Consider the following 15,906-nt stretch of genomic DNA (forward strand, 5'->3'; position numbering starts at 1 on the left):
GGTAAAACTTCTAATTGACCAATCCAAGATAATGATTTTTAAATATGCATATCAAATTAGAAATGTTACTTTTTGCATTTCAAGGTTAATGTCACCATACAACTATCGAATGAATTGTGACAGAATTAAAAGACAAATATAAAAAAGAAGATGTGGTATGATTGCCAATAAGACACCTGTCCACAATAGACCAAAATGACACAGACATTAACAACTATAGGTCACCGTACGGCATTCAACAATGAGCAAAGCCCATACCACATAGCCAGTTCCCAACAGGCTAAACAGTCTGCTACCAATGTTAAAAGCTAAAATTGATTTTTTTTTATCAAAGCTGCTCGATCCCCCACCCATTGCCGCAATTTTTAAACAAAAATACCACAAGTAACTCCGGACAAAGTTTCAAAACTTCACACGCGGAAGAAAATGTAGCTTATGTAAGTATATTTGAAAATTTTAAACTGAAATATTAGTATTTAAATGCGAAGTATGGATATACTATATACATATATTTATCTAAAAAGAGTTTATATAATATTTATAAATTGAAATCATTAGGGTTTTTTTAATACGAAGAAAAAAAGGATTGGAAGAAACATTATGATTCTACATATTGTGTACAGATTAAAAAAAAATCCATTGCTATGTTAAAGCTGCTTCCTTCACCTTTGGTTTGTTATACTTTAACATTCGTCCAGCCTTAACTGTATTATGAAAATTGTAATTACTATTTTCCGGATGCTAACACTTTGAAAGGAGAATACTGTTTCATATCTATTTAATTAAAACAGGCATAATATTTTGTTATGAACCTTTAACGTTATTTTATAAGTCATTGGAATATTTAAAAGATGTCCAAGGTGCTCATTGTCTGTGTTTTGTACATGTTGACAGTTTTTCGTGTTTGCAAAGCGGACGAAAATACAAATATACAAATTCCATTAATGGATAATGTTAAGGCGCCACTTTTTGTTGATTTTAATTTGTCAACCGTGAATCAACAACTAAAAAGAGTTATTCAACAGGAGGTGAAACGCAGCGTACAAGATAGAAGTAATGGTAAGTCAGAAATAGGTGTAGGCAAACAGAACAAGATAAAGGGTTAAGTCTGTGCAAACAGAACAGGATTAAGGGTAAGTCAGAGCAAACAGAACAGGGTTAAGGGTTAGTCAGGACAAACAGAATTGGATTAAGGGTAAGTCAGGGCAAACATAACAGGATTAAGGGTAAGTCAGGGCAAACATAAAAGGATTTAGGGTAAGTCAGGGCAAACATAACAGGATTAAGGGTAAGTCAGGGCAAACATAAAAGGATTAAGGGTAAGTCAGGACAAACATAACAGGATTAAGGGTAAGTCAGGGCAAACAGAACAGGATTAAGGGTAAGTCAGGGTAAACATAACAGGATTAAGGGTAAGTCAGGGCAAACATAACAGGATTAAGGGTAAGTCAGGGAAAACATAAAAGGATTTAGGGTGAGTCAGGGCAAACATAACAGGATTAAGGGTAAGTCAGGGCAAACATAAAAGGATTAAGGGTAAGTCAGGACAAACAGAACAGGATTAAGGGTAAGTCAGGGCAAACAGAACAGGATTAAGGGTAAGTCAGGGCAAACATAAAAGGATTTAGGGTGAGTCAGGGCAAACATAACAGGATTAAGGGTAAGTCAGGGCAAACATAAAAGGATTTAGGGTGAGTCAGGGCAAACATAACAGGATTAAGGGTAAGTCAGGGCAAACATAAAAGGATTTAGGGTGAGTCAGGGCAAACATAACAGGATTAAGGGTAAGTCAGGGCAAACATAACAGGATTAAGGGTAAGTCAGAACAAACAGAACAAGATCGAAGGTAAGTCAGGGCAAACAGAACAGGATTAAGGGTAAGTCAGGGCAAACAGAACAGGATTAAGGGTAAGTCAGGGCAAACAGAACAGGATTAAGGGTAAGTCAGGGCAAACATAAAAGGATTTAGGGTGAGTCAGGGCAAACATAACAGGATTAAGGGTAAGTAAGGGTAAACATAAAAGGATTTAGGGTGAGTCAGGGCAAACATAACAGGATTAAGGGTAAGTCAGAACAAACAGAACAAGATCGAGGGTAAGTCAGGGCAAACAGAACAGGATTAAGGGTAAGTCAGGGCAAACATAACAGGATTAAGGATAAGTCAGGGCAAACAGAACAGGATCAAGGGTAAGTCAGGGCAAACAGAACAGGATTAAGGGTAAGTCAGGGCAAACAGAACAGGATTAAGGGTAAGTCAGGGCAAACATAACAGGATTAAGGGTAAGTCAGAACAAACAGAACAAGATCGAGGGTAAGTCAGGGCAAACAGAACAGGATTAAGGGTAAGTCAGGGCAAACATAACAGGATTAAGGGTAAGTCAGGGCAAACAGAACAGGATTAAGGGTAAGTCAGAACAAACAGAACAAGATCGAGGGTAAGTCAGGGCAAACAGAACAGGATTAAGGGTAAGTCAGGGCAAACATAACAGGATTAAGGGTAAGTCAGGGCAAACAGAACAGGATCAAGGGTAAGTCAGGGCAAACAGAACAGGATTAAGGGTAAGTCAGGGCAAACATAACAGGATTAAGGGTAAGTCAGAACAAACAGAACAAGATCGAGGGTAAGTCAGGGCAAACAGAACATGATTAAGGGTAAGTCAGGGCAAACATAACAGGATTAAGGGTAAGTCAGGGCAAACAGAACAGGATTAAGGGTAAGTCAGAACAAACAGAACAAGATCGAGGGTAAGTCAGGGCAAACAGAACAGGATTAAGGGTAAGTCAGGGCAAACAGAACAGGATCAAGGGTAAGTCAGGGCAAACATAAAAGGATTTAGGGTGAGTCAGGGCAAACAGAACAGGATTAAGGGTAAGTCAGGCCAAACATAACAGGATTAAGGGCAAGTCAGGGCAAACATAACATAATTATGGAGGTTCGCTGCTCAGTTTCAAAATAAATAGCTTTCCATAACAATAGTATATATTGATAGGGTATTGATTTAGGAATCAAAAAAGCAAAACAAAAATAGAGGGGTTAATGTGCTTGTTTTCGAGATATTAGCCATTTGAATTTTGGCTGGAAATGTTCACTCTTGATTTTCATAGCTTTACTACTGACCAGTTAAAATTCTCAAAAACTATTAGAAAATAAATAAAATTTTAGAAGACTTTTGCAAATGACTTATAATTTTACATGTAAACGATTTACAAAAAGAAAAATAGGGGTCCATGAGCAAAATCGAAAATCTGACAAAAATTCCAAAACATGTCGAGCAAACATCCTTAATTGAACATCAGAAAAACAAAACAGTATTAAGTGGACGTCAGGGCAAACATAATAGGACTGAGTCTTGTACTTGTATATGCCGTCATATCTCGTGTTACGGTGTCAAATTTTAACACTACACATTTAGAAACTGTTCACCCGCTTTAGAATATCTTATCAAAGATTACAACAACAAAAAATGATTTTCAAGTGAAAAGGTTGAGTGCTTTGAATTGTATATTAATGCAGAAATGATATATGTCCATTGCCATGGCTGTAATGTACATTGTGTGAACCTTTAAGTCATCAATGACTTAACGAATAGCCATCGTAAATAACGTAAAATTGTCTTATGGTCATTGACAGGCCAATTAATTCAATGCAGATTTCTGTGCAGTAAGATACGAGGAATATTTCGTTGTGCAAAACATAGATAACATGTCATAGATAAATTTTACGTATTCAGATGTGAGCAAAATAATACAAAAAGACTGATAACCGGAAGTTGTTTACTGTTACTTGCAAAAACGTGTTACTTTATTTTTTATGAATGTATTGCTATTTGGTGCCATCTGTTACCTTATCTGGATTTGGCAAACCTTTCAGAAGTTTTGGTCCTCTATGCTCTTCAACTTCGTACTTTATTTGGCCTTCTTAACTTATTTGGATTCGAGCGTCATTAATGAGTCTTTTGTAGACGAAACGTGCGTCTGGCGTATAAACAAAATTTAGTCCTGGTATCTATGATGAGTTTATTTACAGACTTTTATTGCTATTTGAAAGGATATTTAAGACATAGCAAACTTTTTTTTTCGTAATCTATCGAAGTTCTATTATAAATTTATTTATCAATTTGCAGATAGTGGGAATTGTGACCGAAAAATTGATGCAATGGAGAAAACCCTTCAGGACTTGGTGGTAAATTATACAAATACACTAAATCAACTGACTCAAACGGTTGAAACCATAGCTCCAGGTTTGTTAAATACTCACTTCATTTTAATAATAGATTTATTTAACACCAAAAATATATGTATATAGGAAGTTCACATTCAAGTAAAATCAAATGAATACTAAAGAGCACGAACTCGAAAAAGACATTTCCTTCATTTGTTAAGTTTTCAAACACCACAAAAGAAATAATCGATGTGAACTATAATTTGCAGCGTCATTACCAGTTATAACAATGTTAAAACATTTGCAATATTAAAAAGAACGTCGCATTTTGGACATAATCGGCCATTGCTCAAATCTATCGTTTCCTATGTTTATGATTTTTTTTATTCATATACGCCATTGTTATCATAATTCCGGTAGTTTCCGATAAAAAATTTAGAGCTTAACATTCATTATGCATGTATCACGATACTTTTCTATCAATCACGTGATTAATAATGTCAGGGACGTCTTCAGACGACTAAAACTACAAGATGAAAAACTTAGCACGTATACGTAACTATTACGAATTATGATCTCTATGAAAAATATTCTGATTTACGTTAATAGTTTACATTTGAATAAAACTTTCATCCGTTATTAACATCTAAATAGTTTGAATGTTACATTTGATAATGCATTATTTTAAACAGCTAGCTGCCAAGAGCCATACCAGAGGATAGGCAGCAGATGTTATTTCATCAGTGATAACAAAGTTTCGGGTAATGCAGCCTTTGTACGTATAAATTACATATAAAATATTCTTCTTCTTTTATAACAATAGCTACGCAGGTAGGTTAATGCTGTTTGAGAGTAAATCGGCTATTTATTCATATAAAAATCAATGAAATTTGAAATTATTTAGATTTTTTGTCGAGAAACTTCCATACTCAGAACTTATTTATATCATCCCTAATATCATCCAAAGTTTTAATTTAAGGTGTCTCAGAACCCCCCACCTGGTTGCCATGGTAACGGGCACCATTCAAAGATGGCGTGTGAACGTCCAACTTCAAGAGCCTGGCGCACCCCATAGAACTAGACAAATGAATAAAAATAAAGTTGTATTTGGTTGATAAATATGTTATCTTTCACGTAACAGCTGTTTCATTCTTTAAATGTGCCCTTTTATAATAGAAAATAACAGAAGTGACATACAATCCAACCGTGGCCACACCAAAAGTCAACTATTTTGCCCATTTTAGAAATGTTGTAATCATTTGAAAAACAAGAAACAGCAATCTTCGTATTCGTGAGCTTTCCAAGAATAAATATGCCAAGTTTTAAAGAGATCAATAAATGTTAACGGGGTGTGCCAATGCAATCTTTATAGATGAATAATATTCAAGTCCTTACTCGGCGACATTTAAACACTGAATTGATTTAGATCATGACAGATGGATTATTCCCCTTTTCGGTGTGAAAATGTCGGGAAAGAAATAATCGACATTTTGATAGTTTCTGACTAGAGATTAACACATTAAAGATATAAAATAATGTTGTTGTTTTCACATTTTCATACTTAAGTTGTTCATGAATCTTTAAAGAATCACCATGCATACGAAGAGAAAAAAGGGGGGATACTCTGACGTTATACTTTGTAAGGGTTTTCGTAACCAAATGTTCATTTCTAACTACACATACATATACGTGTGCCGATTGCAAAAGAATTATCTTGCTTACTTCCTTAAATTTTAATATCATAGGGTCTTTACGACTTTTAGATTACCAACTTGGCAATGTTTATCATAGTGAAATAACGTGATGGCGAACGGCAAACAGTATTTCTAAAACAAAATGATTCTCCAGATAGGGAAAACACTTTAACAAGCACAACTGCATGGTAGTATGAAGCCCCTTGAAGGCTTCTGTCAAACTCCTGTTTTACGAGAAATATTTATCTGCTCAGCCCTGTTAAAGTTTTTTTCAATGTTTTTTTTTTTAATTAAACACATTTTTAAGTAATTCACTGAATTATAAGGATCAGTTACTGTCACATCACATGTGTGAATGGGTCTTTTTTAAACTATATCAGCTATAAGCAATAATTTCTAGAGCTATGTTCATTTTTTGAACATGCATCATTCATTCATTGCAGTTTTTCCAGTACAAAACAGTAAATTAAAAAAAACATAAAAAAAAGAAACTTCCTTGAGATAAAAATATTTGTTTATTCAATAAAGTTGTATGCATGTGAAAGCATTGAGTTCAGTATGAGTATTATCTGCCTATTACATACAAGTATGACTATTGATATTTCAAAGGTTTCAAAATCAAAGAAACTTATAATTTTCATTCATTTCAAAAAGTTTTCTCAAAATTAAAACAAAAAGCATTGCATATGTCACATTGAATTAAAACTGATAATTCTGATATAACAAATGCACACAATATATACTTCCTTGTAGGTTTCCATGATCCATAATAAATATAGACATATATCATTCTGCTGGTTTTCATATGATAATGATGTACTAGATAAATCCTTATTCCTTTACTTGTGTTTTTTTTTTATTTCACATGTATCATGCAAAGAATATTCCTATATATTCATGTAACATGTTGTGAATTACAATATATATACCAGTAAGTACATGCAGGTACCACATATGATGTTTGAATTATAATTATCACTTAGTTCACAGTTTTATGTATATATCCAAAATTATCTCAACTACTGCACATGATGCATAATGATATGCACATTTCCTTTTGTGTGTTGATCCTTCAAGAAAGAATTGCACAGTCATTTCCTCTGATGTAAAACCTTTATTTCTCTGTCTTCAATGTTCAAGAGTCATTTTTAACAGTAATGAAATCCTTCCTTTTAGTGTCATACTGAAAACTGCTGCATTCCAAAGTTACATGTGACATGCCATGGGGTTTTCATATTCAACACTGTTATATTTTTGTTATATGTCATCAAGATTTTATCTTAAAAACATTGATTTCACTTTCTTTTCATGTTTATATATAAAGCTATCCTCATACATGGTTACACATTGTCTGGCAATTTCCTTGTATATATGTTGATCTTCATAAGACAGAAGTGGTCACTCTTTTTCTTTGATTACTTTTTTCAAATTTCAGTTAGGCTTCATAGTTAAAACTATTAAACTTGTATGACACCATTGCCTCCAAGTTATCTTCATGCATGTACTGAAAAAAATATGTAAACCATTAATTGCATTTAAAAGTTATGATACACATAGAAAACTTCAGTCAAAATTGTCACATATATGTATATTCCTTAATTATTTTTGAATTAAAAGTAAACTTGACACAAAGTTTAATTGATGAATTGTCTGTAAAAGTACAATAAAGTTTATAAATAAAACTTTCTATAACTGATATTTACCCATCACATTGCTTTGCCAATTTGTTATCAATAATCAATATATCTTTAATAATCAATATGGGGTGGGTGTGACTTAATACACCAGATAACTGAAATATAGTCACCTAAACTGAGGGTCTGGATGGTGTTTACAGAATAGATACACCAAGCAAAAGTGCAATATTTAAAGCCTGAGAAATTAAAGATTGAGAAAAGACTGATAATAAAAGAAAATGATGGTGTGTTAAAATACAAAGAATAGAGAATACTGGGCAAAATAGATAAAGATTAATATAGAAAATTTTATATAAAATATAGAACTGAAGGACCCTTGCAGAGGACTCATTCATTATAATAAAATTGATACTTACATTTGATTGTGTATAGACCTCATATTTGATGTTATAGAAACTACACTCTTTATGCATTAACTGTCAACTTATGTGTGCCAGTTGTAAATCAATCTGCAAAAGAAGTTACAATAATTACTGAAAGGTTTCAATTAATACTCAATTGCATACACACCAGGTTGTAAAATCAAATACACAAAATTAAGATTGATCTGTTGATGTAAATTGTTTTATAATAATACTGAAATATAAGTCTATGGTATCAATATCAGTCTATAATGTATTTGTATACATAGAATTGGCTCATGACTTGTTACATGAATCTTTATTTCATTTATATGTTGTTTTAATATTATAATTGTCTGTATTTGGATCACGCCTCTATTGTGCTCTTTCCAATAAAATATTGAATTGAATTGAATTGAATAATAAGTGTGTTAAAATTTGAAAAGATCAACACAAACACACAAATACTTCAGATACACATTATCATAGTGAATCAATATTAAAAATACATATTTAATTTAATCTTATGTCTATATATAAAATAAACATAAGAAAACAAATGATTAAAGACAAAAAATTCAAATGTACACTAAAATGGATGATTTAAAATAATACTATAATGACTTATGTAGCATGAGATTCAAAACCATCAATGAAAAGTTGTTAATAAATTATGGCCATGATAATAAATAATATTTTTCACATATAATATCTCATGTGAATGCTTCCACAGTTTGATTAAAAGTAGGCTGAGGCATAAGTATGATGCACAGAGTAATGCATGCATATATTTTGAATAAACTTTTGTTTTACTTCTACAATATGTTATACATTGGAATAGGAAATGATTTATCATGTGTAAATGCGATCAGTTTTAAGATTCATGTACAAATATACCTTACAGATCTTTAAAGAAAATGCACTTGGGGGGGGGGGGGGGGGGGGGGTTAAAGGCATAGGTGAAAGGTGGTGGGCCTCAGTCGGCATGTTGATCGGTAATTTTAACAAATTCTACTCCTTTAACACGTTGCATGGTTAATTACGTTTTCCAAAATTTAAACATTTCACCCGCATGAATGCATCCCTGGTCAGTTTTCAAAATGTGGACGTGAAATTATATTTGTATAGTCAATAGTCAATAAAGATTGGATTGTTTATAAGAAAGTAAGATAGTGTAAACGTGAAAAAATATTTCAAAAGGAAGTTTCAACAGACTGACCACATCATGTTGACAGCGAAACGTGTAAATAACCACATTTTTAATTAAACATGCAGCTCTCTTCAGACTACATTCATAATCGTGAATGAAATGGATATCCAATATCCTCGGCAGAAGGCTAAAATAATTTAAAACTAACTTACCTCAAAATATAACCAACCCACATGTATATTAACGTGTTGTTGTCGAACTGAAGACACTGACTTCTATCATAACAAGGTGCCCGATCAGCTGTTGGTGACAAGCTAAAATCTGACGTCGACGAAACGTTCTAGCCAATCACGTGTCGAATAGTTGGGAAAATGACGTCAGATTTAGATTGCGATGCAAACACCGAAAATCATTGCTATTTTTTTATAAACTGCATTAACCTACCTGCGTAGATTGCATCTTTATAAATATATTGTTTATCATCCTTTATTTAAACAAAGGAAATGTGCCTTATTTGCATTTTGTGTTGGGGCAACAGTTTTGGACGAAAACCATAATTTCACCTCTGGTAGATTATTTCGTTCACACACTACAACTTGTACACATTAAGTTTAAACTGATAACATTCATGTAACAACGAACAAGTGGTCTTATTATTTTTTAAATCCCCAAAAGAACAAGAAGATGGGTGCATTTTACGGATGCTTAGTGCTTGTATAGAACTTTATACAAAATATTGAGGCAAATCAATGCGACAAAATGAAGCCAGGATGTTTTCTGTAGCAATATTCCAAGTTCGGTCTATTGCTTCAGACTTAATACACCAATATCTATTTTAAAGCATGTTCATGTGTACAACAATCGATGAGTCCATTTTCATTATTTTCAGCTACAGATGTATATACTGTGGATTCATTAATTTCCGTGGGTATAAATTTTCATGGGTTTCTGAAAACTTATTTCTGGGATATTTGATTTCCTGATTTCGCCAATCTCTGTAAACAAAGGCTATTGAAAATATCCTATTCGTTGAACATTTGAATTCGTAGTTCAGCTCATACCACGAAACCCAAATAATTTTGATTGATTGATTGATTGATTGTTGGTTGCTTAACGTCCAGTGGAAAATATTTCATGCATATTCAGGACGAGAACAAATTAACAAAACATACAATAGGTTGGTCTAGTCATGATAGAGGCCATTTGGGATGTTAGTCGGAGTAATTTGGACTGCCACTAGAAATTATGGTATATTGGATAGGGACAGAAATTTTGCCCTGCAACCTACGGGCCCCTCAAAAAGTTGTTGCAAGGGTTCTTTACGTGCAAAGAGCGTGACACTCTCTTTACATCGGATTTAACGTCCCCAAGCTGACCAGACATGACTGCGAACTTGATACATCCCAAACGGACGCCCATCTTCGGCAAGATTTTTTACTGCCGGTCGGAAGAAGACCAAGTGACCATATTTCTATTCCCCAGTCATCCTTGGTGATTAAGAATGAATCTGCGGTCCTTAGAATACATGACGAGTCAAAGTTCTTTATTCTTATATCATTCGGAGGATAACAAACAACTAAACCAGTATATTGTTGGTATGGTGTATGGCTTCAGACCGTATGTACCAATATCTATTGGGATCATGTTCATGTGTACTACTATAAATAAGTAAATTTTATAACTGTTTTTTTTTAATTTTTAATCGTGCAGGTTAAATGTTATATCGACAACAGTCCTTAGAATATCTGACTATTCATGGTGCTTTATTCTTACTAACCAGGCTAGCTGTACAGACCCAGGAGCGTATTTAGCTAACTTTGAAACCTTAGAAGAGGCAATGGTTATGATCTTATTCCTTCAGAAGAAGAAAACAGGTATTAACAAACATTCGTTAAAGCTTGATCATGTTTTTTTTTTAATAATTTTGCAGTCTTCGAAACCATTCAATATCTTATCAAAAGTAGACGTTTGTCTGTTTATAAGTTTAAATAATTCCAAGTTTCTCAGTGTTTGATGAATCACTTGACGTATAAATAGTTTAAGTTGCTTTATTTTACCATTTGAAAATTCACAGGGACTTTCCGGTTGGATTTTACTTTTAACGTTAACAGGAAAAAGTAACTACAGATTTCCTTTGGAAAGTACAGTTATATCTTGTACTTTTTACCGGATTTGTAATCACATAAGCAACACGACGGGTGCCGCATGTGGAGCAGGATCTGCTTACCCTTCCGGAGCACCTGAGATCACCCCTAGTTTTTGGTGGGGTTCGTGTTGTTTATTCCTTAGTTTTCTATGTTGTTTCATGTGTAATATAGTTTTTCTGTTTGTCATTTTAATTTTTAGCCATGGCGTTGTCAGTTTGTTTTAGATTCACGAGTTTGACTGTCCCTTTGGTATCTTTCGTCCCTCTTTTTATACTAAGATACTTTAGTTGCACCCACTATTTAAACGTGAAATGTTGATATGATAAACGTTACAAGGACGTAGAAAGTTAACCGACTTTATTTAAAACTCGTTGTATATAAACTTGTCATTTTTGCCATGGTGTTGTCATAATTTCCATTTTCATAGAACCAATTTCCACGACATGAAAACTTATGTTTTTTATGTGCAAGACCATACGAGTAACTCGACCGTACACGTACGCGGTCTGGATCGTATGTGTACTTTTTTTTCATTTAATTGTCTTAATACTAATTTGTAAATTCAATAAAAGATTTAATATGATAAAATTGAGAAAGAAATTTGGGTACATTTTCGGAAACAGCCGAAGTCAACCAATTGGTCTTTAATGTAGCGAGAAACTCACGCACCCGGAGGCGTCCTTCAGCTCGCCCCTAAAAAATGTATACTATTATGATGAATGCTTGTCTAAGATTAACCGCTTTTATCCAAATATATATATGCGTCAGTTAGTCAAATACTGTTTTGATATACTCATATGGTCCGACCGTAAGCTAACGGACGGACCAAATGAGTAAAATGCATACTGTCTGGACCGTACAAATACGGTCCAAATACTTATATGGTTTGGAAAATTGATATTTGCTACAAATGTTACTTAAAAGCTAGCAAGATTTTAAATTTTGAAATAATTAAGAAACTGAGACTTTTACTTCTTTACCAGCACAGCGTAAACGATTATGATTATAATGATGATTTCAATTTTCTTTTAGGTAATTCCTATTACGTTGGAGGACGAAACATTAACAGATATCTCCCAAATGGTGATTGGCGGTGGATAAAGCATGGTAAAGCCACACCGATGACATACTTTGCCTTTCAGGAAGGACAACCTTCAGGAACAGCTAAAGATGAACAGGACTGCATGTTTTTCTATGCCAATGACAGATACCAGTTTTATGATATTCATTGCGATCATAAAAGCTATTATGGCGGTTATATTTGTGAAAAATAAAATTAAATTAACATACGCATTCAGCGAAAGATGTTTATTTTTTTTTCTTTCTCAGCAACGATATAAATATTATATCGTGTAATTACTCGACTGTTTCTTTATTGGCCCTGGTATATATTCGAGGTCACTCGAAACTCGAACAGGGCTAATACTTAAACAGCCAGTTCATAACTCTTTTATTAAATGATTTTATAGAAACTTGCCCCTGTCTTTTTTCACGTCCATGAATTTGTTTTGTCACCATTGTCAGTTCTGATTTCTCGTCCAATTACTCAATATTTCGCTACTCCGGTTAATTGTATCTAGCAAATATAAAGTAGATAGGACTTATATATCAGACAGTTAACCTATTGTTACTTTTGGATCGTCTGCGTTCTTATGATTGATCAACGGAAATAAAATAATGTCAATAATCAGAAGTCGTACTAAAAATAATGTGAAATATTTCCGTTTCAAGATCTCCAAGACGTACAACATTAAAACTTTGAATTCGAAGATTTTAAATTAAAAAAAGTATATTTGAAATGTTAAATAAGGCGTAAGAAAATTAAAACCGGAAGTGAATTCCCGTATTTGCCCTTTTGAAAAGCAATATTTACTCTTGATTTATATAGACAGTGGAACATCACTAATATTGCACATGCCGATTTAGCCGTATAAGGGCTGATTTTCCTATCTCATTTCAAAATATCGAATACGCAACAAATCGAATGGACACTGTTTTGATGAGTCTTATGTAGACGAAACGCGCGTCTGGCGTTTAAAATTATAATCCTGGTACTTTTGATAACTATTTACACCACTGGGCCGATGCCACTGCTGGTGGACGTTTCGTCTCCGAGGGTATCACCAGCCCAGTAGTCAGCACTTCGGTGTTGACATGAATATCAATTATATGGTCATTTTTATAAATTTTCTGTTTACAAAACTTTGAATTTTTCGAAAAACTAAGGATTTTCTTACCCCAGGAGTAGATTACCTTGTCGTATTTGGCACAACTTTTTGGAATTTTGGATCCTCAATGCTCTTCAACTTTGTATTTATTTGGCTTTTTAACTATTTTGATCTGAGCGTCACTTATGAGTCTTATGTAGACGAAACGCGCGTCTGGCGTTTAAAATTATAATCCTGGTACTTTTGATAACTATTGAGCATACTAGACCACTTATAATAAATTTCAACAATATGATTGAAAGGGTAGCATATCAAGAATATTTTTGTTAAGGCTACCAACTTTGATAAATGGTGCGCGTTATTATATTATATATATTTTTTTTATGTAGGACTCAATGCGCTGTTGATACTGTAGTGCGATGCATTTCGTGAATGAGTTACCTAAGGTCAGGTAGTATACATTAACTCATCAAAGATACCAGGATTTAAATTTCATATGTTTATTGCAGACGCGCGTTTTGTCTACAATGTCATCAGTGACGCTCGAATCCAAAACAGTTAAAAAGGCAAAATAAAGTACGAAGTTGAAGAGCATTGGGGACAAACATTCCCAAATGTTTTGCCAAATACAGCTATGATAGACATCAGAGAGTAATTACATAGGACTAGTGGCATTTCGAAGGAAAAACTCAGATAATTGAAACTAGAACTCATTGAAAGATGAAAACAGGCAAAACAAACTAAGAAAATGTGTTGAAAGACTAACGTTGTGACAAATATTGTTCATTTAATGTGTAAGGGTAGGTGTAAATTTTTTTTAAGGGTAGGTGTGAATTTTTTTAAGGGTAGGTGTGAATTTTTTTTAAGGGTAGGTGTGAATTTTTTTAAGGGTAGGTGTGAATTTTGAAGGGTTGCTCGGAATTCAACTTACCATTATCATTTGCTTAACTCTATGACCATCATATTTAGTAGAACTTGACTTAATAGTACATCATAAGTGATTGTAATGTGATCACAATATATTTTTCTTTTATCCTGCAAGCAGCGTTGTATGGTACAAATAACAGGAATACAACAGTTTAAAATAATAAGGACGTTCTTATCCCAGGATGAAAATACTAGCTGAAATGGTCACAACTTTTTGGAACTTTTGGTCCTCAGTGTTCCTCAATTTTGTACTTGTTTTGGCTTTCGATTTATTTTATTTGAGCATCACTGGTTAGTCTGGTGTCATGTGTTTGAAAATGTTAAACTTGGTAACTTTTGTTAGCTACTATTTGTGTGTTTCTCTGTCCTAGTTCTCCGATTTATTTGTATGTAGTCCTGTCATACAATGTTGGCACTTTAATGTTATATTAAACATTGCCATATAACCGGGAGGTTTGGAATGCCACAAAACCACGTTCAATTCCCCATTTTTACTTTAAATGTCCTGTATCAAGTGGGGAAAATATTATATTATAGTTGGTTTCTGTGTGTAACATTTTAATGTTGTGTTTCTGTTGTTTGATGCTCTTATATTTGATGCTTTATTTGTACTTGTACAAACATACTGTCTTGACTCCACATCCATGTTGACCAAGCGGTAATATGGATATTTCTATTTCCGTACCAGATCATTTTGGTGCCCTCTTTGAGGTCTACGTTTACACTATAAAATTGAGAATGGAAATGGGGAATGTATCAAGGAGACAACAACCCGACCATAGAAAAACCAATAACAGAAGGTCACCAACAGGTCCTCAATGTAACGAGAAATTCCCGCACCCGGAGGCGTCCTTCAGCTGGCCCCTAAACAAATAAAAAATAGTTCAGTGATTATGAACGCCATACTAATTTCCAAGTTGTACACAAGAAACTAAAATTAAAATAATACAAGACTAACAAAGACCAGAGGCTCCTGACTTTGGACAGGCGCAAAAATGCAGCGGGATTAAACATGTTTATGAGATCTCAACCCTTCCCCTATTCCTCTAGCCAATGTAGAAAAGTAAACGCATAACAATACGTACATTTAAAATTGAATTCAAGAGAAGTTCGAGTCTGAAGTCAGAAAATGTAACCAAAGAAAATAAACAAAATGACAATTGTAAATAAAAAACAACAGACTACTAGCAGTTAACTGATATGCCAGCCAAGACTTAAATAAACTAATTGAAAGATTATGAATTTCATCATATGAATACCAGGCACAATCCTTCCCGTTAGGGGTTTAGTATCATACCATCATACATGTAACATATATGAGAGGAACATAAACCGTGTCATGCCAACAACTAGTTTTTGAATAAATGTGTTTAGTTCCGATGCAAAGACCCTATAAGCGAATCAATATTAACGCCAAAATATGCAATCTTTAATGACCTGACAACAGTGTCGTAACTTTATCTCTTCTTAATAAGTCTATTTATAGATTTTCTTAGTTTCTGCGGTGAATACTGACATTTTTGTGCCTAATAAAGAATATTTCCATAAAAAAATGGATGTGAAATACCTAAACGTATAAAAAGTCTGCATGTTGAGTTATATTTACGAATGATGTCCATA

At 33.6% G+C, this 15,906-nt stretch overlaps 1 protein-coding gene across 1 annotated transcript; it reads left to right on the forward strand.

The window, feature by feature from the left end:
- Nucleotides 1–789: 789 nt before the first annotated feature.
- On the forward strand, nt 790–12,465 carry LOC134695300 (C-type lectin domain family 4 member E-like). Its single transcript, XM_063556524.1, has 5 exons — nt 790–1,059; nt 4,125–4,241; nt 4,855–4,937; nt 10,825–10,918; nt 12,224–12,465. The coding sequence occupies exons 1-5, from the start codon at nt 852–854 to the stop codon at nt 12,463–12,465; spliced, it is 744 nt and encodes a 247-aa protein (XP_063412594.1). The 5' UTR covers nt 790–851.
- The last annotated feature ends 3,441 nt before the right edge of the window (nt 12,466–15,906 follow it).

The sequence above is a fragment of the Mytilus trossulus genome, chromosome 13 (assembly GCF_036588685.1).
Source record: "Mytilus trossulus isolate FHL-02 chromosome 13, PNRI_Mtr1.1.1.hap1, whole genome shotgun sequence".
NCBI lineage: Eukaryota > Metazoa > Mollusca > Bivalvia > Mytilida > Mytilidae > Mytilus > Mytilus trossulus.